Below are 24,748 nucleotides of genomic sequence, written 5' to 3' on the forward strand. Positions count from 1 at the left end.
AATACATAATGAAAAAAATTGTCATTTTATAATGAATTTTATCTCTCCATAACTTCATAAAAAAATATATATATCATAAAATGATATAAACAATAACTGTAACAAACTGAAATTATCATGTAATTGATATATTTTCGTTTGTCTTTTTTTCTTCTGAATACATTAAAAATATTCAGATTAAACAACTAAAAACAGTTTATAATGACCAGTCAAAGGAGTTCTATCGAAAGTGTGCTAGAAAAAATTATAGCGAAAGTCGAAGCGGAATGCGATCAAAAGAATAAAGATGTCAAGCTGACAATAAAACGGAAACTTGATATAAAACATGATTCGAATAAAAGGCCGAAATTAAGTTTACCCGAATCTTTTAATGAGGAGATACACTGTCGCATTTGCTATGATTCTTCCCAACATTTACCTATTACATATCCTTGCAAGTGTAAGGTTAGCTAATTGTCATTAACATTAATGAAATTTCATGAATTCCAAAGAAATTAAAAGATAAAATTTTTTCAAGGGAACTATGGGTGCAATACATTTAAAATGTTTAGAACGTTGGCTAGAGGAAAGTAACAGGAATAGTTGCGAATTATGTGGATATCACTTTGATGTCAGGAGAACTCCTCGTTACAATATTTTACATTCTATAATAATTTGGATGTGCCTTAATCAACAACAACATCAATTATACGTTCGCAGTTTGAAAGCTGATTTACTTCGGAGCATTATTATTACGCCTATGGCGATAGGATGTTCTTACATTTGTATAGTTGCGGCCGATTTTTACGCAAAAAATAATTATGATAATTTTCCTCCAGCACGATGGACAACTTATTTATTATTAGCTATGATGTTTCTGTTACTTTTCTCTTATTTTATATGGATGTATATGGCAATACAATATCATCAAAAAGTTTGGTTTTATTGGTGGCAAAAAACAAGTACAGTAAGAGTTATATTGAATCCAGAAAATAGAACTTCAATAAACTACAAGTCTAATATCATATCACAAGTGTAACAATTACTGAACACTTAAATTTATAACGATGAATACTTCATTATGATAGTCATTATGATGCTCTTCTTTTGATCGAAATCTTCCCTCGACTTAATTGGGATAAGTATATCCGCACTTTACTTCCATCTGAAACTTTCTTCACCCAAATCTATGAAATGAGTAAATTATTATTAAAAAAAAAATATAATAAAAAAATAAATAATGTGAATTTATTAATATTTATTTACTTACGGCTTCTGTTCCTATCGCAGAAATATTTGCAGCAAACCTGGTTAAATCTTTTCCCTCTACATATACTGGTTGTCCGCGATGGAACCTAATAATTTATTTATTTGAATAAAAAATATATCTACATTTTATATGAAGATGTAAAAATTAAAATTACCATCGCCTTTCATGTAAAAGTTTTCCATCTTCTATTCTAGTCTCTATCATAGGACTATCAGAGGGTGGAGGAATATGTTGTGAAGGCATGTTGATTGCATTGTAATGTGGTAATACTGTTGTAAGATGATGCAAAATTAATGTATGCATATTGTTTTAAAATTTTGAATCAGTACCTGGTTTGCGAACAGTGGTCAGTACTTTACCGCGACTAATAGCTTTTAAATCACTTTCTATTTCTTTTTCATCTAATAGATAATTTAATTGAGCAGGAGGTGGTTTCCTCCGTTTTTCTACTTTTTCAGGTACAGGATCATTTGGTCGTCTTCGTAATTTTCTTGTCATTACAGGTTTCACCTAACAATGAATATAAAAATGAATATTTTATAATAATCATAAAGTATGTTGATATACTTATATCAAATTTATATTACTTCCATTGAATCACCAGTAAGTTCCATTGTGTGTCGATCAGATTCTATCATTTTCCGTTTTTCTTCCATGTCGGTTAGTAAATTTTCTTTTAAATCTATTTTCTTTTCCTCAAATTCTTTCACTGCTGCTTTTTTTTCTAATATGTAATCTCGTTCCACCCATTCTGTCAAATAATCGCGATAAATTATATTCAATCGTAATCTGTAAATAAATAATTTAATTGAAGCAAGAATATGATATATGAACATGATATTATAATTATATTTAAAACAAATCTTATAGCAGAAAATATGAACCTTTCTTTATATTGAGTCTCTAAACGTTTTAATTTACGATTGTATTCTGGATGTGTTCCATCCTTTAACTGTTGTAATTGTTTTTTCAAACTAGCTAATTTATCTTGATAAACCCTGGAAATTTTAAGTTTCATTATTAAAAGAAAAAAATTAATATAAATTTATTTATTTACTGTTCTTTTATTTCTGTGTATTCTTCAGATTTTCCAAGATCTGTCTCACTTGCTTCCTCTGTGTCTGAAAATTTATATTGAGTAAATATATAAATATTATCTACAAATAAAATTTTTTATAAAATAATATAAATAAATTATAATATTATAATAAATAATTATACCTTCATCACTTTCATCTTGTTCTTCAACATCTCTGTCATCCTCTAAATACTCATCATTGTCTTCATCAATATCATAATCATCTTGACCATACATAGTCGAAAACGGCGAATCTTGATATGACATTTTATAACACAATAATCATTTCTTAATATTTTGTTAATAATTTTAAACTTTGTAAGCCAATTTAACAAAGCTAATATTAACAAAGGTTAGAATTATTAATTAGTATATATTTATGATAATATTATTATAGTTTTAATTTTCATAATTTACAGAACTTATTCTAATAATAAAATAATTATAATTATAGTATTAGATAGTATTTATTGTGATAAATAATATAATAAATATTAGTTTTGAAATTTATAAAAAAATATTTTGACACAATCAACTGGAGACTAGCCACTATAGAAATATCATTAAGAACATTTAATATATTTAAGATATTTTCATTTTTTTAAATAAATTATTTAATAGTTAAAATAGTTGAATAAATAATTATTAATAAATAATAATTCACATCATTTTAAATATATATAATTATAATAAATAATATAACAAATTAAATAAAATAAAAATATTTGAAATTTAATATTTTAAGTGCAACATATGTAAAATTTAAATATAGGAACTTTTAAGAAATAAATTCATCTATTAAAATATTAATTTTAATAACAATACAAAAAATAACATAAAATTGTTGTTTATTAATTTTATATCTATTTACATTCTCTTTTTTTATAAATATTATTTAGATTTAAAATATCAAATATTTTTTAAATGATTAATATAATTAATTAGAATTTAATAATTAGAAACAATGCTTTCTTTCTATGAACATCGAATACGATAGATAATCAAAATTTTTTATTTCATAATCTTTTAGTATAATTATTCTAGAATATTTTTAGATTTCATTATCTTTTTTAAATTTTCCATATTTCTTTCATTTGATTATATTTAAAATTATATAGTAATTAATATTTTATGTTTGTATTAAATGTCATTGATAAATCATGCTATTGGTAACACTTCTTAACGTACTTCGCAGTTGTATAGTTACAGTTTTAAAATGTACGCACGAATAGCGGAACGAATTTAAAAGTAATATAAATTTTCTTCTGTATGATTCTAAATTACGCCGTTTTCCGAATACTCTATCATATTTTACTGTGAATGTACGCTATTCAAGCTTATGCCAATCGTCATTATCGGTATGTAACAGGATCATTGAAATTTGGCGGCAACATAACCTTATGGTGATCTTAGTGAGAAAGTTTATAAATGATTCTTCCTTATTTCATCTATTTTAATATCACGTGTAAAATATGAAAGAATTAGAAGAAGTTAGCTGCGAGGTAATTAATAATGTTATATTGCATTTTTAAAAAAATTCATATGATTATTACAATACTTGTTTATTATAGTGATATTACTTCTAATCATATTATTTTTTTTATAGAATCGTAATGTTATAGATATTCAACATTCTATAACAAAATATTTAAATAATATAGAAGATGATGATCATAGATGTGGATCATCAAATATTTCACGAATATATAATAATACTGATAATGTACATGGAGGTTTTCTAAATGATATTACGTATGCTTGGCTAAGTTATGGTTGTCATTTAGTAGTTCTTAATGTAAAAACTGGTGAAAGTACCAGTTCATGGACTTTTCGAGGAAAAATCACTTGTGTTTGTCAATTTCCTGCTCAATGTGGTGAATTACCTTTACTTCTTGTTGGTTTAGATAATGAAGCAACAAGAATTAAAGATTCTATGGGTTTATTGTGTATATTTGATTGTACTACCTCTCGTGTTTTAAGAGCTATTAAAGTAAGTATTGAAATAAAGCATTTAGAATGAAATAATGTTTATAATATTTATATTTTTTTTTTAGATGCCAGCTGGTATAGAACAAGTTTGTATTGTATCTGGTGGAACACAATGGGAAGAGTTCAATGATAAAAGACCAGAAAATATTCTTATGCAAATGGATGGTATAGCTTGTGTAGTATTACGCAATCTTCATCATCTTATGATTGATCTTCAGAGATCTATTTGGGAGGTTCCTGATTTATCTGTGATGATGGATGAAATTTCTCCTGCTGAAATAGAAATTTTAACAACAAAAGATTCCTTCCATAGAAATAATAGCAAACATATGACTTGCAATTTGCTAACTCAACGTAAGTTGCTAAAACAATAATATTTTTCTTATTCTTTTTTTATTCTATTCTAATATATATATTTTCATTTTTATATTTGTAGGTATAGAAAAACATATTGGCTTTAATAGAGAAGATTTTGAATCTAATGGTTTTTTAGATGAAAAATTAACGAATACAATAATTAGTTCAACAAAAATTGGTTGTTTAATATCAGGATGTTTAGGCAGAATAATAATATGGCAAAATAATGGTTCTGTGGGATGGATTAGCATGCCTGTAGATGAAACTATGATAATAACACATTTAGCATTGTTAGAACCAACAGATGATCCCAGACCTTTTTATTATTTATGGGTGGTTTTTCAAGATGACTCATTTAAGATGCCTCCTCTCTTGAGAATGTTTGCCTTGTTGTTTGAACGAAAATATTGTGATAGAGGAACCAATTTATATTTTAATCTGGAAGCTGAGCCTAGTCTTAAATTTGAGATCGAATTAGATCCAAAAGATAAAGTGATTAGTTTGTCTACAATTGAAAGAGGAAATAATCTAGATCAAACAGAATCAGAATGTAAGAGAGGTGAAGATAGTTTGCTTTTAATTTCGACTATAAATAGAACTTTCTTATTTGATTTGAATCAATGGTATAAGGAACAAATGCCTCAAACTATTAGTGAATGCAAGAATCCAAATAGCATATTAGCCTGTTATAATACAAATAATAGGTCTTACAACATGAATAATAATGAAATAATAAGTTGTGCTTATATTCCTCGCACTCTGCAAGAATTTCCTAATAATAACATAACTTCGTCAGAAGAATTATTCTATCCAAATTCTTTATCTCTTGAATGGATAGAATTAAGTTTATCAAAACTAACTTTTTGGCTTTCTAGAGGCGTTCAGGCCGAGTTGCTTCGTGAAATTGCCATTACAGGCCCAATTATATTAATGCAACCTTCTGAAATATTTCACAAATGTCTCTCTGTTGGTTTGATACCTTTCAATACAGAAGTTTCTTTTTCTAGTGATCATAATGTTCAAAGAGATATGTTATTATCACTTTGCTTGGAACAACGTTGGGCGACTTTTTTAATCAGATGTGCTAAAGAATGGTCAGATGGAAGTGCCGCTTACATGTATCCAAGTTTTTTAAAGTGGGGAATACAGCGTGCATCTTCTATAAAAATGATTGCTGATCATTTATGTGTTCCTTTATTTGACCAATCAGGTAATAATATAGGAGAATCCGAAGTAAAAACATTAAGATTTTGTTATCAGCAACTGGAATGTTTATCTAACGTAGTAGGAAAACTGCCTTTCGAAACCAATAATTTAATGAAACAAAAAAGAGCATTGAAACGAGTATCTATGTATTTCAAAGTACTGCTATGGTTTTATGACGTAGGTTTATTACCTGAATCACAAAATTTAGATGATAGTCCATTACCAATTTCTCTTACTCTGAAGATTCCATATCCATTTGAAAAACTGTTCACTTTATATAAAGAGAAACGAGAATCAATTAAAAATAATAATCCGAAAGACGAAAAAGAAGAAGTACTTTTCATAGATGAATTAATTAGTCGAGAATGTCCTGCTTTAAATTTACAATGGGAAAGAGAAGCTGGAGATGCAAATACTAATGGTTATTATCCTCCACCTTCTTTACAGTCATTATTAAGAAGTTATTTGACTGATTGTGATCAAACAGAAACAAATGAAATTGAATGTAAACATCAAATTACTATATATCTTTTGATGGATTTAGCTATGTTATTGCAAGGATCTTATCCTGGAGTTGATCAATTAATCAAATATCCTTCCTCTTTTAAAATGAGACCAAGTCTTATAAAACTTACTCAAGCTTTTTGGCTACTTGATCATGAAGACTATCATGGTTTTCTGGATATGATGACTGGTCAATTAGTTAGTGATTCTGATGTCAAAGATTGGCATCATAAACTTGTATTAAAGACATTGATAAGAAGTAATCAACACAAATTAGCTTTAATGTATCTACGTATAAAAAAACCACCTTTGTCATCAATTCAAGATAAAAGTACATTAATAAGTTTATCAGTAGAACATGGATTAGTTCAATCTGCTTTTCATCGCAGACCACACTCACATTATACACAGTTACTTACGTGTTTCTTTCAAGCTTGTAAAAATTATGATAAACTCGGAGATATTTTACATTTGGCTCTAGACTCTGAAGAAGAAGAAATGTTTGTCAAATTTCTGGAGGATTCAAAATCTGAAGATATAAAATTATTATATTATTTACAGCGGTGTCGTTATATGGAAGCAAATAGTGGAAATTTGAATATGTGGTTCAATTCTTCTGTTTCTAAAAATATGCATACCGATATGTTAAACGCCTATAATGCAACTTTACCTGATGTAGTGAAGCGATTTTCTGTAAGCATAAATAAAACAAATTTAGATACAGGTTTAGAATCCAGATATCCCAGACCCATGACTCATAAAAAAAGTTCTCAAAAAAATTTAAATATTTATGAAACAGTTATTAAGAAAGCAAAAGAGACTTATCTTAGAGAAGAAAAATCTGTAATTCCTTTTGTCACTGCTCCTTGGGCTACATTAAAACCAAGTAATGAGAGAGTTAATATAAGCTGTGTAATGACTCCTAAAATAGTACAAAATAATAGAAAACGCACTTTAGAACAAGTTACACATGATGAAGAAGATAATGAAATGAGAACGCCAGATAGAACAAAGCGTAGAAAGTTGCTGGATGATGATGAAACAGTTTTAAATGCTGTATTTAATACTCCATTGGTAAAACGAAAAATATCCAGTAATAGAAATACTCCGATTGAAACTCCGCATTCTATTCTGAAAATTCGGCAGCTTATAAGATCCTCAACTTCTCCGACTATAGGTAGTTTACAAGAAGAAATCATGGAAAGTCCTGTATTAGATAAAGAGCGTAAAGTTAATCGACAAATACGATTCAATATTAGTCAATCAAAGAAAAGTAGTTCTGATGACGAAATTAATGGAAAAGAAGATTTTTCTAAACTTAATACTTCAGAATTAAGTGAAGAAGTTTTTGAAAGTCCAACAGTGAGTGAAAAATCTTCAATTGAAAATGCAATCTTATCAAATAATGATTATACTTGTAAAAATGTTTACACAGCTCGACCTAGACCAAGTCTTAGAAGAACTTATTTGCAAACATCCACAGAATCTATAAACGAATCTTTAGCTAATTATTCAAAGTCAAAAAATTATGTAAATTCACATTTAAATACTTCTTCAGTTAATGTATTGGATGATCATTCCATAAAAAATATCCCACAAATATCTAAAAGATTTTCTATGTTATCTTCTTCCATTCATTCTACTGCAATACTTTCTCCAGATAGCAGTTTTGAAACAAATGTTTCTTTAAAAAGAACTGGTGAAAATGAATTTCAATGTTTATCAAAAATTTCTAAGGAACAGAATACTAATTGTATTTTTGCGTCGACTCCTTTGATAAAAAGTTCTATTCCAGAAGAATCGCGATATAGTTCAAAAGAATCTATAAATACAGAGATCGAAAAAGATATTATTCCAGAAATGCTTTGTAAAGATGGAAATAAACTTTCAGAAAGTATACATCAATCAAATCATTTAGAATTATGTGATGATGAAAAATTAAAAAATGAAAAAAATAATTATAAGGATGTTTCGAGTGTTAAAATTTTGGAAACTATTAGAGAAAATTACAAGAATAATGAAGAAGAATGTAAAAATATTTCTAATGTAATGAAAAAGAATTTAAATCATTCAGAGAACAAAGAGCAATGTTATCAATCATTTCGCGATAAACCGAATGAATTTATTCACGACATTGAAGAATATACAAGTTCAAAGAATGGTGAGCATTTTGACATTACTGATGATGAGTCTTCAGATAGTGATAATGAGATAGTTTTAGTTCTTGATGAAATAGAGAGTAAACAAAAACAAGAATCGAAATCAATACCTTCAGACATTAATAATATATATGATGATTTAAACATTACAGATGATGAATCTGATTCCAATATGGAAGTACAAGATACTCTTCAAAGAAGTGTTATATCTTTAGATAGACAAGAAAACAGCCAATCCAAATTTTCTATAAAAAAGAAAGAAGTAGCAGATGAAACTAAGATAAAGAAAGAATCAATACGACTTGATAACAATAATTCTAATAGAAAAACAAGAAAGAACTCAGTCCATGATATACCAGAATGTACAAATTCAAAAGATATTGTTAATATATCTACTTTAAACTTAGAAGTTACACCTAGAATAACCAGATCACGTAGAGCTTCTTCCATAACAAAAGAAATCAATTCATCTCCTTTAAGTTCACCTTCTAAAGTTCCATCAAAAACGTCACGGTCGAGACGAGCCAGTTCGCTTGTGAAAGAAGTATTACTTGGATCTATAGTATCTACAGATGAAAATATTAAACAAACGATCTCTTCTGGATCAGAAGGATTATCTGAAATGTCAACTCCAAAAAGAACTAGAGGTAAACGAGCATCTTCTATAACCAAAGATGTTTCTATAGAAACAGAAGGTGAAGAAGTCAAGATTCCAATAAGAAGAAGCAGTAGACGTTCTGCTTCAGTACAGAAAGAGCTAGAACCAGTAAAATCTTTATCAAAGAACGATGAAATATTGTCAACATCTAATATATCAACAGAAGGTAACATGAAAAAAGTTCAAACAAAAAGTACAAGTTCAAAGATGAAACAATCTTCTGGAGGAGCAAAAAAATCGAATGCAAATTCTTCTAAATTAACAAAGGAATATAAAACAAATGAACAAGAAATAGAAGAATCAAGTACTATTAAATCGTCAAGAAAACGTAGTAGTTCTGTATCTAAGGAGACAATTAGTCTAATACAAAGTCGGAGAACTAGTAATGTAACTAAGGAAATTATCTCACAAGAAATTAAATCACCATTAGAAGAAATAGAAGAGCAGTTTTTGATGAAACAAGTAATAAATAGACCAACTGCGAATACACGTAGTCGTAGATCATCGATACAGTCAATACCAGAAGAACTTGAAGAAATTCTAAGCGTTCCATCAAAAAAGAGAATATCCACTGCAAATAAAAGGCAACAGAATTCCCGAATGAGAAGAGCAGCAAGTGTTGATTTATCGCAAACAGAAATAAAAAGAAAAACCAGAAGTACTCGGAGCAAAGGAATCTTTGAGGAGACAATAATAGAAGAAGAAATAATAGAAACCACAAATCCAGTAGATGATTTTAATAATAAAGAAGTTGTTATGAAAAAAAAGCGTACTACTTCAGATTCCTCTAATCAAAAAATAGATGGATCAAGGAAAACTCGAAAATCAATAAAACAAGATACTAAGGATAAAGAAGCTAACCAATTTTTATTTTCACAACCAGAAAAAACAAAAGATCTACCATTGGATCAAAAAGGTATTTTTAATACTATATTGAGATTTAAATATGATATTTAAATGATATTTAAATTTTTTTCATTAAAATAATTTATGAAAATAATGCTATGAATATAAATTATTGAATATAATTATTGAAATAATTATATTAATTATAATAAAAGTAATATTATTTTATTTACAGCAATTGGAGAAGTTCCAAAATATATGTTTTCACCTCCCCATACTAGATCAAAAACTACAACTTCCGATCTTCGTAGGTGGTTACTTTTCAATTAGATTAATTTGCTTTTTTTTTTAAGCATGTTATTAGCTTACTTTTTTACCATTATTCCATCAAATAGTTTTAAGACTTTTCACATTCTATGCTCTATAACAAGTGCATTTCATTTATACTTTTACTAAAGCGGCTAAGAATTTAATGATTTATGCTTTTTAAATATTTTAAATACGCAAATTTAATATAGATTTTTTTCATTATTATTATACAGGAAGATAAATTTCATTCCGATATTGAGTGATGATGAAGATGAGGGAGAAGATGGAAAAGAAACACAGAATATTATACGAAAAACCACAGAAATGAGAAAGCCAGGTTATTATATTCGATGTAGAACCAAATTTGTGCTACCCATGAGATCAAAACATACATCAAATTAAATAATTGTAATTTTATGAATATTTTTTAAACTCCCTTTTTTGCTCAATCGTACATTCAATATTGTCCAATTTTAAATAATTCACAACTTACAATATATGATAGATAATATACAGTGCTTTCTTCCAAATAATATGTACAGTTATATGTAAAAAAATATGCAGTTGTTTTTCGAAATACTTGGTTGCACAGGGAGAAAAAGATGAATTAGAAATTATAATATGTGGGACCATGTGAAACGAAACTTTTGTTACATCATAATGATGCAAAGTTTATCACAGAGCAAGATTAATTTCTAAAATATACAACAAAAGAAGCAGGTAGTTTTTTGCTATCAATTTAATAATATTCAGTATAAGGTATATTTTATCAGTAAGTAATCTCATATGATGTTAATTGTATACTAACATAATATTTTGCAAAGTATATTTTTTAAAATTAATGTTTTATGTAAAAGATTATTTTGTATAATCTATAAACTTTTTTTGTTTAATTAGTTTAATTAACATTTTTGCGCCATAAAATGAAGTGTTTTGTTCTAATTAGAGCCATTAAGTTCCTAAATGTGTGGACAACTGTACAGAAAAGATCTTTCACTGACTTATATTTTCGGAGTATTAAAACAGCAAAGAATTTCAAAAATGTATTATAAAAAACAAAAATAATTAGCATATTCTGTAAATTGTAAAACTAATTACTTTTATATTCATATGGCAAATATATTTGTTACTTTAAATTGATCCTTTCTTTTTATCGTAATAAGTTCATGGAATGAATTATTGTCGTGTATTTGTACGGGGAATTTTGATGAAAATGTGTATCATAACTTTGTAAATAATTTATTAATATACCATGTATAGAGCTGTATTCATACAATAAATGTAAAAAAGAATTAATATTATCACTATTGAATAAATTTCCAATCACCATAAATAATGAGTTAAGCTTAAATATTGAAGCAATATTAAATAATAATACTATAAATACTGCGCGTCTATATTATAATAGATTAGTAAAAATTATAACATAATCATTAAATTTGTTTTTTAAAATAAAGATTATTAAATTTACGAAGCACTTTTTTTATAGCACGCATTCGTAACTTCATTTTTCAAATATTTAAAAAAAAAATATATATTCTCATGTTGCTAATACTAAACTTTGTCTAATGTAAAATGAACGTTATGAATGTCTTCTTTGGCAGTAAGTTATTCTTGGTTTTGCCTTAAATAATTAAAAGAAAAAATATTGCTCTAAGAAAAAGACAATGAGAATGCATATATTAGATATATAGTAAATTTAGAGAGCAGTATTTATGTTTAATTAAAATCTTTAGATCATTTAATATTCAGTCTAAATTGTCAATATTTGTACATTATTACTTATTTAATATAATTAAATATAGTAACTGAATCTTCTTTTTTTAATTTTAATTCTGATTGTCTATCTACTATTTGTTTTTATTATTTCTTTCTTTTTGCATAATTTTTTTTTTGATATTATTAATATATATAACTGTCAATATATTATTTTCAATTCGATAAATATATATAGAAAAAGGCAGATTTAAAATTTAGGACGGTGCAATTTGTTAATAAATTGATGAATTATTGATATTCGTCGATTTCTTACACCGTATCATTTTAAAAGGCACATTTATTTTTATATTGCTTTCGTTAACTATATTTCGTCGTAAACGAAGGATACAAATTTAATTCTATTTTGTATTGATTTTTAAGTTGCATATATAATAAGAATTTCTATGAAACTTATGATAAATAAAATATCATTTCTTCATGGCAACGAAAAAAAATATCAAAAAATATTTCATTAAAAAAACAGACTATTTCTATTGTTGTTTGCAACCATCTTTCACTCGACGTTTATGCTTTTCTTCATGAGTTTGGGACGGAGATTGCATTTGATTTCTTCGTTGTCCTTGGATGGGCATGTAACATGGAACATCATCATTCATAAGCTCCTGTGGTGGTGTAGGCAATGCATATGTAGGACTTACTGTACTGCTTGAACTACTTGAAGTATTTTTATGTATATTTCCATTATATGTAGGATCAATAATTGCAGCCACATTTTGCACTTCTCTTATATTTTCAATTGAATCATCTAGTGTTTGTATTTCTTCAGGATCAGGATATGGAGGATAATTTAAAGACTGTTGTATTCTAGTCTTACTTTGCACATTCTTCAATTCTAATCTATCAGGTCGTTGAGGTTTCTCTGTGAGATTTTGCTCTTCTAATTCTTGAAGTTGTTGACGTTCCAATTTTCTTTGTCTAGCTTTTTGTCTAGCTTTTCTTATTTTTGCACGTTCTTTTTCTTGAAGCATTCGTGCTAGTTCAGCATCCTGTGCTTCCATTGCAATTTTTTGATCTAATAATAATTGCTCATTAACAGGATCATCATGGTTACTTATAGCACTTTCTTCTTCTTCTTGCTGCAATTTTCTTGCTAATTCCTTTATTTAAAAAAATAGATTAAATTATGATAATGCATATTAGTAAGTATAAAATTAAAATATCTTTAAATACCTCATCTTTCTCTTCTTGAATATGTCGTTCAATTTCAAGCTGTGCAGCTTCGTCATCCAACCTCAATTGCAGTCTCATTTGTTCTTGTAATTCTCGTTCTCGTTGTCTTTCTTCACGTTCTAAAGATAATGCAATCTGTTTTGCAACAAGTGCATCTCTTTCTTCTCTAAAAATAAAAATATTTAAATGCAAAATAATAAATATTTAATAAATAGTTGAAAATATAAATACTAACTGCTGCTGAATGTAGGATTGATATTTGAGAGTTTCCAATTCTTGTTCAACTTTAGCTCTTGGTAAATCTTCTCTGACTTGTGCATTACGCATTTTGTTGCTAGAGTAATGTTCTCTAACTATAAAACATAAACATAATGCTAGAATAAAATCAGTAATATTTTATAAATGATCTAATCTTACTTTCTTCATCCTGTAAACGATATGCGAGAGCTCCATCCTCATGCACCAGCCATTCACGACATACTGCAACATTTTTAAACAAACGATTATTAGGATTAATTAAATGAGTTATTTTAATAGAGAATGACAGGAGATATTCAAAAAAAGAAATTACCTTCATTTACCCGACCTGCTTTTGGCAATGTGTCAGAACTCAATACAGATTTTGCCATTTCTCATTGATTATTATTTATTACTTAACAAATAGATATTTCTTTCCAATTTTCTTGTTTACAACCACCTTACAGAAAACATACGTTGTTTTCTCTCCATCTTGAATAGCAATAGAATACATTCATGTATTAGTGCCGTTCTCATTATATATATGCATTTCTCCTTTCATAGTCATATAAGAATGTATCTAAACACATTGAAGACGTAGTACAAGACATGAATACACATATATATCGACACACTTTTGTGCAGCTTCTTATTAAATACAACTGATAGTAAATAATGTTATTTATGAGTTTTAAAATTATATGTTTATTTTCTTAATAATATTCGATGTTAATAAATAACTATTCATTATTTAAAAAATATATTAAATTTTTATTTTTAGTTTTTATAGATATAAATAATATAATATAATAAATATAATAAATAATATTGAAAATATTTATAAAAATTAAATTTTTAGAAAATTATTATAGAAATTATTAGGTTAAATCCATCACTACTTTACATAAAATACATAGCTATAGAGTAGTAATAGTAGTAGTAGTAGTATTTCTGCTAAGAGTAGTACATTAGTAATAAGGCAAGTGTACTCATGTCAAACATTAGTGAAGTGGATAGATATTTAAGACTTTTCTATATTAATATCTCTCTTAAAAATTACTTAGTAATATAATCTAATTGAATAAATGATTTACTTTTCATAAAAAAAGAAAAATAAAATTTCTTCATTTAAAATATATTTCATTTAATTATTATTTTATTGTTCATCATTTCTAAATTATAAGAAATATATTTTTACATATGTTTTATATATAAATTAGTTTTTCTATATATTGTACACATATTTTTATTTTACATTTATTTTTATACTTTTTAATGTTATATATACTATATATATACTGTATACATTTTTTTCTTACAGTTTCAATCTGCTTGAAAAGATAAACATATATAAGATAAGTATAAAATTAGAGAATAAATATATCGAATTAAAATTAAGTAAAATGATGATAAAAATCATTTTTAAAAATATGATAATAAAGAAATAAATATTTAAAAGGTAAGAAATAAATAAGTACAAATTATATTTTATTGATTAATATTTGACAAGTAGTATAAATTAATCATTTATTTCGAGAAGTAGTATAAATTAATTATTTTATCAGATAAGTAATGTACATTAATAATTAAGTCAAAGAAAATATAATATAGATCAATAATTTTATTAGAGAAGTAATATAAATTAATAATTCAATTAGAGAAATAATATATGAAACGATACAAAATCAAAATTTACATTTTATATTAGAGAATATAATTCGACGAAAAATGGCAAAATTTTTTCAAAATAATTATTTCAAAATAAAAATTTTCAATTTTGCATTAGAAGAATGATTTGAAAATGGTATACAAAATTTTTTTACTATCTGCAAAAACAAGAAATTTCTTGAAATTTTAAATATTTATTTAAAATATTTACTTTCATAAAAATTTTATTTTTATAATACTGAATGTTTCTCGACGTTTTTTTTTAATTCTAAAAGATTCAGAAATATAATGAGAAGGTTACAAATAAGTAAGTAAAAATTTAAAAAGTTAACATTTTAAAAATTAACTATCTACGCCATCTATTAAATGTCAAAATATATTTCTAAAAAAATTCAAAAGATGGCAATGATCTACGATTCTTATTCTATTGCTTTGAAAATAGATGTCTTCTGAAAATAGATTTAAAAAATGATATTGATGATTAAATCTTATCTTTCTTTTATCATTTGTTTTATTTATTTCTTATTTGTTTTTATTTTTTTATTTATATTAATTTTATTTGCGATATTCTGGATATGGCATTAATTTCCATATTTTTATTTTTTTTTTCAATATTTAGTCTTTTTATTTATATTTCCAATATATATATATATATATATTGATACATGATTGTGATCACAAATAAGATAAATTAAAAAATAGATAATATAAAATATAGATAGATCTGTAGGATAATGATCTTATAAAACGTAATATCTGATATATAATATGATTTGAAATGAGGATTTAAAAAAAACTGACGCAACAAACAAAAAATTTTTAAATATTTTATTGAAAAACAATACAATATAAAATATTCGTTATCAAATATGTATTAATATGTATCAAATACATTTTTTGCCATTTGTTAAACATGTAAATACTTTATTGAATACGAGATTTGATATTGTATAATTTTAATGAAAAATCATTAAAAATATAATTCACAAATATTATATAATATTATTTAATTAAAAATTCATAAAATATTAATATTAATAAATTATTTTTTATTATTATATATTATGTTTATATATTTGATGTATTATATTTTATCATTTAATTCTTTAATTAGTAATCATTTGATATATAAATATTTTTTAAAAAATTATATTTTGTAAATATTTCATAAAAAATATATATATATAATAGGATTGTATAAAAAAAAAAATCCTGTTAACAGTATTATATATAGTAAACAATATAATAGTTTACTATATATTATAAAATAGGATTAATCTTTAATGTTATTATTGTATAATTAAGTACAATTTTAATTATTTTAAATGTAATAATTTTATTATTTAATCTTTAATTTATTTAGTATTATATATATAACTTATTTATGTATTATAATTTGTAAATAACTGAAGTATATTTACTTGTCAAAAATTGTTTTTTGTATTTATAAATACAAAATTATTTGTAAAAAATGAAGTTTGACTATTTATATTATTTATTTTTACTTTTTAAACGTAAAAGATAATTAAAAACATAGTTCACAAAATTTTTGTTCCGCAAAATACATTTAATTTTATTTATATTATATATATAAGTGAGGTTAAAAACAAATCTATAATCAAAATTTGATAGAATTATTTAAAGAAAAAGAAGTTAATATAAACTTTAGAAAAATGTTATGTTATGATGGAAAACTTAGTTTTTTCTGTTTTATATTCACTGGTTTAATCGCGGTTTTATCAGAAATATTATTAAGGTTAGAATTCGATATTTTTCGAACATATTTCAATAATATTTGGCTTATGCATTTATTTCAATATGGATTGTTAAATATACTTTTACTTCTTGTATTTTATGGTTTCTCTTATCAGGTATTTTAAATATGTTATTATAAATTATTATAAATTATATGAATTATTATAAATTATTATTAGTATAAAGCACTAAATATTTATATTTAATAGGTTGCTGTAAGAGCTGTATTTTTAGGATATGGATTTGGAATTGGAATTATATTGTTTTTTGTTGCACCACCTTCATGGCAGATGTTTGGAATATACATTACAGTTCTAGCAACATTTCATTATACAGAGTTTTTAAGTATTGCTTGGATAAATCCGTCTTCACTTTCTATCGATAGTTTCATTTTAAATCACAGCATAGCTTATGGAGTGGCAGCATGCTGTAGTTGGATAGAATTTATTATAGAAAGACTATATTTTCCTGGGATGAAAAAAGCTTCCTTTATATCATATTTTGGATTAGTACTATGCATTTGTGGAGAGTTTTTGAGAAAGCTGGCAATGTTTACTGCCAAACATAATTTCAATCATATTGTGCAAAGTGAAAAAATGGACAATCATGAATTAATTACCTATGGAGTTTATAAAATTTGTAGGCATCCTAGTTATGTAGGCTGGTTTTATTGGTCTATAGGAACACAGGTAATTTAATTTTATACTTATAATAATATATTTTACAATATTTTATTAAAATACAAACATATAACTTTTATGTATTTGTTTTTATAGTTAATACTTCAGAATCCATTTTGTCTCTTTGCATATACTGTGACATCTTGGAAATTTTTCCATGATCGTATTTTAATTGAAGAAGTCACTCTGCTTAATTTTTTTGGACAAGATTACATAGAATACCAAAAAGAAGTTAGTACAGGACTACCTTTTATATCTGGTTATAAATTGGATTTATAGCAGCCAATATATATTTGAAATATTGTGATTGTTTCAATTTCTTGGGAATAATCATATCATTATTTATATTAATATTCTTTTTTATTGTACCACAAACAATAACAAAAAATTAAGAAAAGTTTTTAACAAAATTATATTTATTGTCTCATTTCATTTTGAAGAATTATTCATATAACAATAGACTATACTTTCATATATGATTACTTTCAATTGATTCAGATTATACACTTATTTGTATATTTACTTATTATAATATGTGTATATATACATATGTATGAAATGTAGTAGATAATAAATATGTATAATGTTGCAGTTAATACTTGCATTAATATACCTAAAGCATTCAAGTCGAGTAATAAGAAAAAAAATTCCAGCAATATTTTAGTAATATTACAATAATTTCATTATGTCTGTACATGATCATTTACAAATCTTAATACTGACAAAGCTTTTTATCATATTAATCAATTCTGTTTGAATATTTCTATCTATTTATTATCTTATCTTAAAATCAAAGAATAGATTGAAATGAAGAGAGAATATATATATTATTATTTGAAATAAAATAAAAAATTTTGTTGTGCATAAAAATTAAGTCATTAGAATTATATTATCACATTTTGTTTATCATACAAATTAAAAAACGTTTAATTTTTAAAAATTTTTTTTTTATGTAAAATAATTTGCATTTGTTAATTGATAATTTAATAAATGGTCACATAAAAAAAACGAAACGATAATATATTGTTATATTTGATAATTAAATAAGTAACGATTTGTAAATATATTCTTCGTCATATTATTCATTCCATATCTATTTCTTTTTTTTAACAATATTATCGATAATACGATATTTTTTTTGAGAAATAACGGTTATATAGAATGTAAGAAAATGTGTGAAGGTTCGGGAGACTAATTATAATTATTTACATATGTTTATCGTATTTTGTTAAATACAAATTTCCTTAGAACTAGCAACATATTATACTAGCACCGTATTTTAACTATGCAAATATTTGTAATTTTTCTTCGTTAATATCACATAAATGGAGATCGAAATGTTTTGATAAAAAAACAATTCTTATAATTATTAAACAATCAATAATAGGACCTATATTTGGTCCAGATAAATATTGATAAAAATTTAATTCTAAAACATAAATCATTTTTTACAATTTTTTGTATACTGAAGGCATTGATTTATTATATCTAGGCCTTCTCATTTTTAATTCAAAGATAATTCAACTAGAATCATAATTAGAGTTTGCTAATATATAATTAACATATATTAAAGACTGGAAAATGCCTATAAAAAACGAATCAGACAATGGCAGTGAAAACTTATATGAGATATAATATAATATTGTTATATTCACAGTCGCCTTAATGTTCATTTTATTTCTTTTTTTAATGTGAAAATTAATTAATTTAAAAAAATATTATTGTCAAGTAAAAAATAAATTCAAGAAAAGAGGAAAAGAAATCTAGCTTATTTTATAAAAACAAAGATTTATATAAAATATAATTATATAATTGTAGAAATGTAATTTATATATGTACAGATATAAATCTGTTTATATAACATTTATCGCGCTTATTTTCATAATGAAGAAAATATTTAAATTCTTCTTTATCATAAATAAACTTTTTCATATCTTTATAAAATCCAAATCTTATTGGAAGTATCTTATTGCTTAAATAACTATAATAATAATATAAAAAAAAAAATTAAAAAAAAGAAAATTGTTATTTAAAATTAATAATTTTTATTGTAAAATATTATTAATTTATCTTGCCTTCAACATTAATAGTAGTTAAAAATAATAAATAATTTACAAATTTAATCTTTCAATTAATTTCCACAAATTATAATTGAATACGTAATTTTTCGTTATAAAATGCGCTATTAACGAAGAAATACGTATTCATTTGAAAAATAACATTTAACTTAGTATACATTTCAAAATGTCTATGTATAATATTGTAAAAAATACGCTTTGTTCTCTTACATCTATGATAAAAACGAGCAGATTTTGAAATAAAATTAACAATGAATAATGTTTGATATTATAAGCAGCTAAATTGGCCGCTGGTTTTGGGTGGATTATATTAACAGGAGGTGGAGGAACGAATGCATCGAACATATCAGTATCTGCATTAGTAAATACCAAAGAAGAAGGAATCCATCTTGCTCTAAATAGCGTGAAACATTTCATTTTATATAATTTTTATAATTTTCTTTTTAATAATAATCAAAAAATAATTCAATCATTTACCTAGTACATGGTGAAACATTTTTTCCTCTTATAGCTTTGTCTCCGATGTCTATGGCTCCAGAATCTTGCACTTCCATAGTATAAATGCAACCAGAAAATCCTTCTTGATATTTTCCATAAGTCATAGCATAATCTGGCACTCCTCCCAAGTACACATTACCTTTGGTATTTAAATCTTGTTGTGTTCCATAACTAGTACTACTTTCCATATGTTCACCATTTAATTCAATACTACCGTCACTTCCTTGACGTTTTAAAATTATTCTATGTCTTTCTCCATCATCTACTTTCTGTGCAGTGACACGAATCACTACTGGACCTGTTCCTAAATCATATTGATATTCTACATAGCTGAAAAAATAAGAATAAATTAAATATTAGTTTTAAAATCAGAAATATTATTAATAGTTTCTGCTTAAGTAATTATAGTATTTATTTAAAAATGATTATTTATGATTACCCATCAACCACAGCAAGAGCCATATAATGATCGGGATTCAAATTATTTGGCATCTGTCCATGCCACATGATCAATCCCCTAGTCTTATTCGTCGAAATTTCAAAACCTAATACTTCGCGCTCTTCTTCATGTATCATTACATTCTTATCCAACTCTAACCAACCATCTCCTTTGAATGCAACGTCATATGTTATTTCTGCGACTAGAAATGAAATATAAAATATGAAATATTGATCATATGATAAAATATATTTTATATTGAATTTCCTGAAGCAATTACGTTTTTCACAATTTTGTCCATTGTAACCCAATTGACAATCGCATTTGTAAGATCCATGTAGATCTGTACACGTGCCTCCATTTCTACAGGGAAGGAGTAGTTCACATTGTTTTAGAATATTCTCACAATTTCTGCCTACATAGCCATATTCACAAGTGCAAGAATAGTCATAAGAATCAGTATTCTGACATATTCCATGAATGCAGGGATTCGAGGCACATGGATTATAGGGAGTCGTAGTAGATGATGTTGTGGTGATTACAGTAGTTATTTTGATTTGATTAGGATGCAAAACGTTACAATCATCTATATTTGCTGAGTCTATAGCTGATTTTAATATGTCTACATTTACTGAAGAAACTCCAAGCTGAGAACATAATAGAATATATTTTAATTAAATAGGTTCTTTATTTTTTAAAAATTTTCATAATGAACTTACATCACTGATGCAACCTCGAAAAGTTTTATTCACACCAGCATTTTTGTTTATTGTGATTTTTCTGCGATCAATACCTCCAATGTAAAGGGGTGTATTAAGTGTCATAATGCGATCACTTCCTGGAGATTTGCCTATTACTGTAGGTTCTCCATTCACAGTCAAATTTCCTTCCTTGAAGTCCCTATTTATGGATACATGCGTCCATACACCTGGCTGAAGGATATGATTTGATGTAATGATTGCAGGACCAGAACCAATGTCGTACCGGAACTCGACGCGTTTTTCCTTGATTATTAGTGCCACAAAGTCTCCTAATCCTTCGTCACTTTGAGCACAATACATCAGGATGCCGTCCTCGTTATCCAGAGGATTAAAGTTCAAAGCCACTTTTAACCTACGATAACATTGAAATTATTAAAATAATTGTTCTAGTTTGATATTAGATATACATAGAAAATAATTCCTGTTAGTGGGAAAAAAGTATTAAAGTTAATGGAAAAGCCATGAAAAAATATGAAAAGGCAAATTCCTTTGTATTATGTAACTTACCTCCTTGATGTTCATAAACTATGGAGATGGGTAATCAGCAAAATGAATATATAATTCGGTAAAAGTCCTGTTAAATCAATTTTTATTTGCATCTCAAGACATATATTTATACTTATAGCATCGTTCGAAGCCCGTCGAATACATATAAACGGTCATTCTGGCCCTAGAAACACACCACTTATGGCACATATACCAAATAGGTTTTTACAAAATAAGTACAAACATTTTAAGATGTGCCTGATTTGAGGTGTGTGTGTGTTGCGTGTGTGCTTAATACACAAGTCAATGCCACAACACTAATAATTGTTTTAATAAGCTCTTCATATTACTGTAAAATGCAATTCTCGTTTGGCAGTGACCTTATTAATGGTTTATTTTAAACAATAATTAAAATAACTAATACAATGCGTTAAAATGTACTATTTTAAGAAGCTGTACAGAGAACTCTTTACGGTCCATTAGGCAATGATCTAAAAGCTATCTTAATAAAAGAGAGCTTTCTTTAACAATAAAAAATTGTTTTTATATTGTTACTATAAAAAAAATTGGATCCGTAAAAAGTCAATATATGAGAATAATGTAAATATATTGACTGATATTCTAATATTACAGCACCATGAGGTTCATTCCAAGGAACTACTCACTATACAGGCTTCAACATAATTATCTATGATACGTATGAGGCAGACACAAAGAAAAAATCTAATTGTAAATAAAATTCTCATAAAAAAAATATATATAATATACATATATGCTGACTGACAACTATAAATAGCAGTTAATGTTTTCTATAAACATTTAATAATAATAAATGACTTTTCCTTCTTTTTTCTTTTTCTATCATTATGTGCATCGAAAAAGTTTGATTGTGAAAAAAGGACTAATGTTTCGTGTGGTGCAGCTTATTGTGGTGATGTGGCCTTGATCGCGGCTTTCTAACTTGTGCGTTGCGTGCTCTTAATCGACCGTATGTTTTGATCGGGTTCATTCTCGCCCTGAAAATTATTGTTTTAATTAAGATCAAGATTCCTTTTCAATTGAACAAGTTAATGTGCGCCTGAGGATCCTCCAGGAAGATTTTGCATCCATTGATTAACATTTAAACATATATAATCAATTATTGAACATGAAATTCTAAGATAAAAAACTTTCTAATTCTCTACTGACAAATATAATATAAGAACTATAGAATAGGATATATGCAGAAAATCTGAATTATTTTTTCTAATCATGCATCATGCACTATAGATAATTACCGTCTGAGAGCTTTTGGTGTTTCATGTGCTATAAAGGATTTATCATCATAGAAGGCTGGTTCGTAGATTTTTATCGAGTTCTCACAACGAGGGCCGGTTCTTCCAGGAGGACAATAACATTCGAAGCCAGTTTCCTTGTTTACGCAATTGCCTTCACCACAAGCACCTAATATAAAAAAAATAATTACAATTCTCTGAATAACTCTAAGAAAAAAAAGAAAAAGAAAAAGAAAAAAATCAAAAAGAAAATAATTAAAAATAACGAAAAATAATTAAAGAATAATTTCACCTGGATAACAGGATTGGCCAATGTAGTCACAATGTTTTCCACTATAGCCAGCACGACATAGACAAAGGTATCCATTTTTTGTAGCAGCTTCTTGACATACACCACCGTTGTTGCAAGGATTTTCAGCACAAGTTTCACAATTAGTGATTCCAACACTATCAGTTTGATCACCAATCAAATCGATTTCTTTCTCTCCAATTATTAATCTGCTAATACAGCCAACAAAACCACTATTGATTTCTGCATATTGAGTTATTATGTTATCACTGGGAACTCCACCGATAAACAATAGTGCTTTCAAATCTAATCCTTGCTTTTTGCCAACTGCGACACCTTTGTAAGGACCTTCACCATCAACTAACATAGTTCCTTCTTTTCTATTCCGTTGAAGTTTTATAGTATGCCATTCTCCAAGTGTTACAGATTTATCCGCCCGAATGATAGCAGGTCCAGAACCGAGATTGAAGCTTACATACAAAAATTATTATTAGTTAAAAATAATTTAATTCATATAAATTTTGACTAATTTATATTAATTTAATTATTTTAATTAAATTAATAATTACCTGAATTGTGGATAGCCTCTAACAAGTGATAACAAAACAAAATCACCATTTCCACTACTGGATTCATCATTATATAAGATTATACCATCATAACTTTGAGGTTTGAAAGAAATTTCGATATTGAATTTTAGATAGGAATCACGTAATGGAGATAAGGCAATAAAACTTCGAGGAGCCTGACTGAAATATGGGACAACTCCTGTTACCACAAGTACTGTGGGTATTTCTATATTTTCATGATTGTTATTTACACTGCAGATATAGGTTCCTGCATCCTCTGCTTTGACATTAATTAACTTCAATTTACTCTAATAGAGAAATAATAGATGAAATTATAATTCTTAGCTTATTCTTAATTATTTTTTATTGATCATAATATTATGATTAATGTACCTCGAAAATTTGAGCATCAGGTGGCAGAAAACCTCCCAATTTACTCCAATGAAATTTCATTGGTGGGTCAATATTAGGACGGCAATCCATTTCTAGGCTAGATCCATAAGGAGCGTATTTAGTTTCAATTGCTGGTGCATCATTATTTCCACCTATAAAAAATATTCTCAATTAAAAAATTTTATATATTTAAAAGATTGCAATGAATGTATTACTTACATTGATATATTATTTTGTTAGCAGGTAAAATAAAGATTATATTAATTATATTAATCTAATTAATAAAGAATTAATAAAGAACTTAATTATAAAAATTT

General features: G+C 26.0%; 6 protein-coding genes across 40 annotated transcripts in view; 3 read left to right on the forward strand and 3 right to left on the reverse strand.

The window, feature by feature from the left end:
- The first annotated feature begins 51 nt into the window (after positions 1–51).
- On the forward strand, positions 52–1,112 carry LOC102655138 (E3 ubiquitin-protein ligase MARCH3-like). Its single transcript, XM_006563759.3, has 2 exons — positions 52–444; positions 518–1,112. Exons 1-2 carry the CDS (start codon positions 202–204, stop codon positions 1,016–1,018), a joined length of 744 nt encoding a protein of 247 aa, XP_006563822.1. The 5' UTR covers positions 52–201; the 3' UTR covers positions 1,019–1,112.
- Positions 902–2,876, reverse strand: LOC409995 (sin3 histone deacetylase corepressor complex component SDS3). The gene is made up of 8 exons (XM_393483.7): positions 2,471–2,876; positions 2,307–2,370; positions 2,134–2,247; positions 1,837–2,038; positions 1,579–1,759; positions 1,404–1,518; positions 1,250–1,334; positions 902–1,166 (listed from the first exon to the last, which is right to left on the reverse strand). Exons 1-8 carry the CDS (start codon positions 2,592–2,594, stop codon positions 1,071–1,073), a joined length of 981 nt encoding a protein of 326 aa, XP_393483.2. The 5' UTR covers positions 2,595–2,876; the 3' UTR covers positions 902–1,070.
- A 923-nt stretch (positions 2,877–3,799) lies between these two features.
- Positions 3,800–11,985, forward strand: LOC726339 (protein ELYS). 3 transcript variants are annotated; one of them, XM_006563757.3, is made up of 7 exons: positions 3,800–3,829; positions 3,934–4,317; positions 4,382–4,670; positions 4,753–8,544; positions 8,695–10,116; positions 10,282–10,357; positions 10,589–11,985. In XM_006563757.3, the coding sequence occupies exons 1-7, from the start codon at positions 3,800–3,802 to the stop codon at positions 10,755–10,757; spliced, it is 6,162 nt and encodes a 2,053-aa protein (XP_006563820.2). In that variant the 3' UTR covers positions 10,758–11,985. The 3 variants fall into 3 exon arrangements, with proteins under 3 accessions (XP_006563820.2, XP_001122084.3, XP_006563821.2); XM_001122084.5 differs by having other exon boundaries at positions 4,753–10,116; XM_006563758.3 differs by having other exon boundaries at positions 4,753–10,116; positions 10,282–10,353; positions 10,589–10,958.
- Positions 11,986–12,393: 408 nt separating this feature from the next.
- Positions 12,394–14,167, reverse strand: LOC411435 (coiled-coil domain-containing protein 50). Its single transcript, XM_394908.7, has 5 exons — positions 13,876–14,167; positions 13,722–13,784; positions 13,540–13,657; positions 13,305–13,470; positions 12,394–13,231 (listed from the first exon to the last, which is right to left on the reverse strand). Exons 1-5 carry the CDS (start codon positions 13,931–13,933, stop codon positions 12,605–12,607), a joined length of 1,032 nt encoding a protein of 343 aa, XP_394908.4. The 5' UTR covers positions 13,934–14,167; the 3' UTR covers positions 12,394–12,604.
- Positions 14,168–16,808: 2,641 nt separating this feature from the next.
- LOC726380 (protein-S-isoprenylcysteine O-methyltransferase) lies at positions 16,809–18,230 on the forward strand. Its single transcript, XM_016913810.2, has 3 exons — positions 16,809–17,080; positions 17,174–17,653; positions 17,741–18,230. Exons 1-3 carry the CDS (start codon positions 16,883–16,885, stop codon positions 17,921–17,923), a joined length of 861 nt encoding a protein of 286 aa, XP_016769299.2. The 5' UTR covers positions 16,809–16,882; the 3' UTR covers positions 17,924–18,230.
- A 1,586-nt stretch (positions 18,231–19,816) lies between these two features.
- The window catches only part of LOC409722 (basement membrane-specific heparan sulfate proteoglycan core protein), a 153,712-nt gene continuing 148,780 nt past the window's right edge, over positions 19,817–24,748 (reverse strand). For 31 of the 33 annotated variants that reach the window (XM_026442391.1, XM_026442399.1, XM_026442404.1 and 28 more), the window contains 5 exons: positions 24,432–24,583; positions 24,039–24,346; positions 23,473–23,939; positions 23,184–23,349; positions 21,993–22,922 (listed from right to left, as the gene is read on the reverse strand). In XM_026442391.1, the coding sequence (XP_026298176.1) occupies positions 22,808–22,922; positions 23,184–23,349; positions 23,473–23,939; positions 24,039–24,346; positions 24,432–24,583 (1,208 nt within the window). In that variant the 3' untranslated portion in view covers positions 21,993–22,807. Of the gene's footprint in view, positions 20,117–20,199; positions 20,551–20,659; positions 20,862–20,939; positions 21,307–21,378; positions 21,773–21,992; positions 22,923–23,183; positions 23,350–23,472; positions 23,940–24,038; positions 24,347–24,431; positions 24,584–24,748 lie in introns of those variants that run through there. The other 2 variants (XM_026442419.1, XM_026442389.1) reach the window with 2 other exon arrangements.

This window comes from Apis mellifera, linkage group LG8, assembly GCF_003254395.2.
Source record: "Apis mellifera strain DH4 linkage group LG8, Amel_HAv3.1, whole genome shotgun sequence".
In the NCBI taxonomy this organism is placed as follows: Eukaryota; Metazoa; Arthropoda; class Insecta; order Hymenoptera; family Apidae; genus Apis; species Apis mellifera.

Excerpts from the sequence above, each read along its gene's own strand:
- LOC726339 (XM_001122084.5), top strand. The coding sequence starts at position 3,800 with ATGAAAGAATTAGAAGAAGTTAGCTGCGAG. Across the intron at positions 4,318-4,381 it reads GTGTTTTAAGAGCTATTAAA|ATGCCAGCTGGTATAGAACA; the intron begins GTAAGTATTGAA and ends TTTTTTTTTTAG. Across the intron at positions 10,358-10,588 it reads ACAACTTCCGATCTTCGTAG|GAAGATAAATTTCATTCCGA; the intron begins GTGGTTACTTTT and ends ATTATTATACAG.
- LOC102655138 (XM_006563759.3), top strand. The coding sequence starts at position 202 with ATGACCAGTCAAAGGAGTTCTATCGAAAGTGTGCTAGAAAAAATTATA. Across the intron at positions 445-517 it reads CATATCCTTGCAAGTGTAAG|GGAACTATGGGTGCAATACA; the intron begins GTTAGCTAATTG and ends AATTTTTTCAAG.
- LOC409995 (XM_393483.7), bottom strand. The coding sequence starts at position 2,594 with ATGTCATATCAAGATTCGCCGTTTTCGACTATGTATGGTCAAGATGAT. Across the intron at positions 1,519-1,578 it reads GACCACTGTTCGCAAACCAG|TATTACCACATTACAATGCA; the intron begins GTACTGATTCAA and ends ATCTTACAACAG. Across the intron at positions 1,335-1,403 it reads CTTTTACATGAAAGGCGATG|GTTCCATCGCGGACAACCAG; the intron begins GTAATTTTAATT and ends ATAAATTATTAG.
- LOC726380 (XM_016913810.2), top strand. The coding sequence starts at position 16,883 with ATGTTATGTTATGATGGAAAACTTAGTTTTTTCTGTTTTATATTCACT. Across the intron at positions 17,081-17,173 it reads TTTATGGTTTCTCTTATCAG|GTTGCTGTAAGAGCTGTATT; the intron begins GTATTTTAAATA and ends TATATTTAATAG. Across the intron at positions 17,654-17,740 it reads ATTGGTCTATAGGAACACAG|TTAATACTTCAGAATCCATT; the intron begins GTAATTTAATTT and ends TTGTTTTTATAG.
- LOC411435 (XM_394908.7), bottom strand. The coding sequence starts at position 13,933 with ATGGCAAAATCTGTATTGAGTTCTGACACATTGCCAAAAGCAGGTCGG. Across the intron at positions 13,785-13,875 it reads AGCAGGTCGGGTAAATGAAG|TATGTCGTGAATGGCTGGTG; the intron begins GTAATTTCTTTT and ends AAAATGTTGCAG. Across the intron at positions 13,471-13,539 it reads CAATCCTACATTCAGCAGCA|AGAAGAAAGAGATGCACTTG; the intron begins GTTAGTATTTAT and ends TTTTATTTTTAG.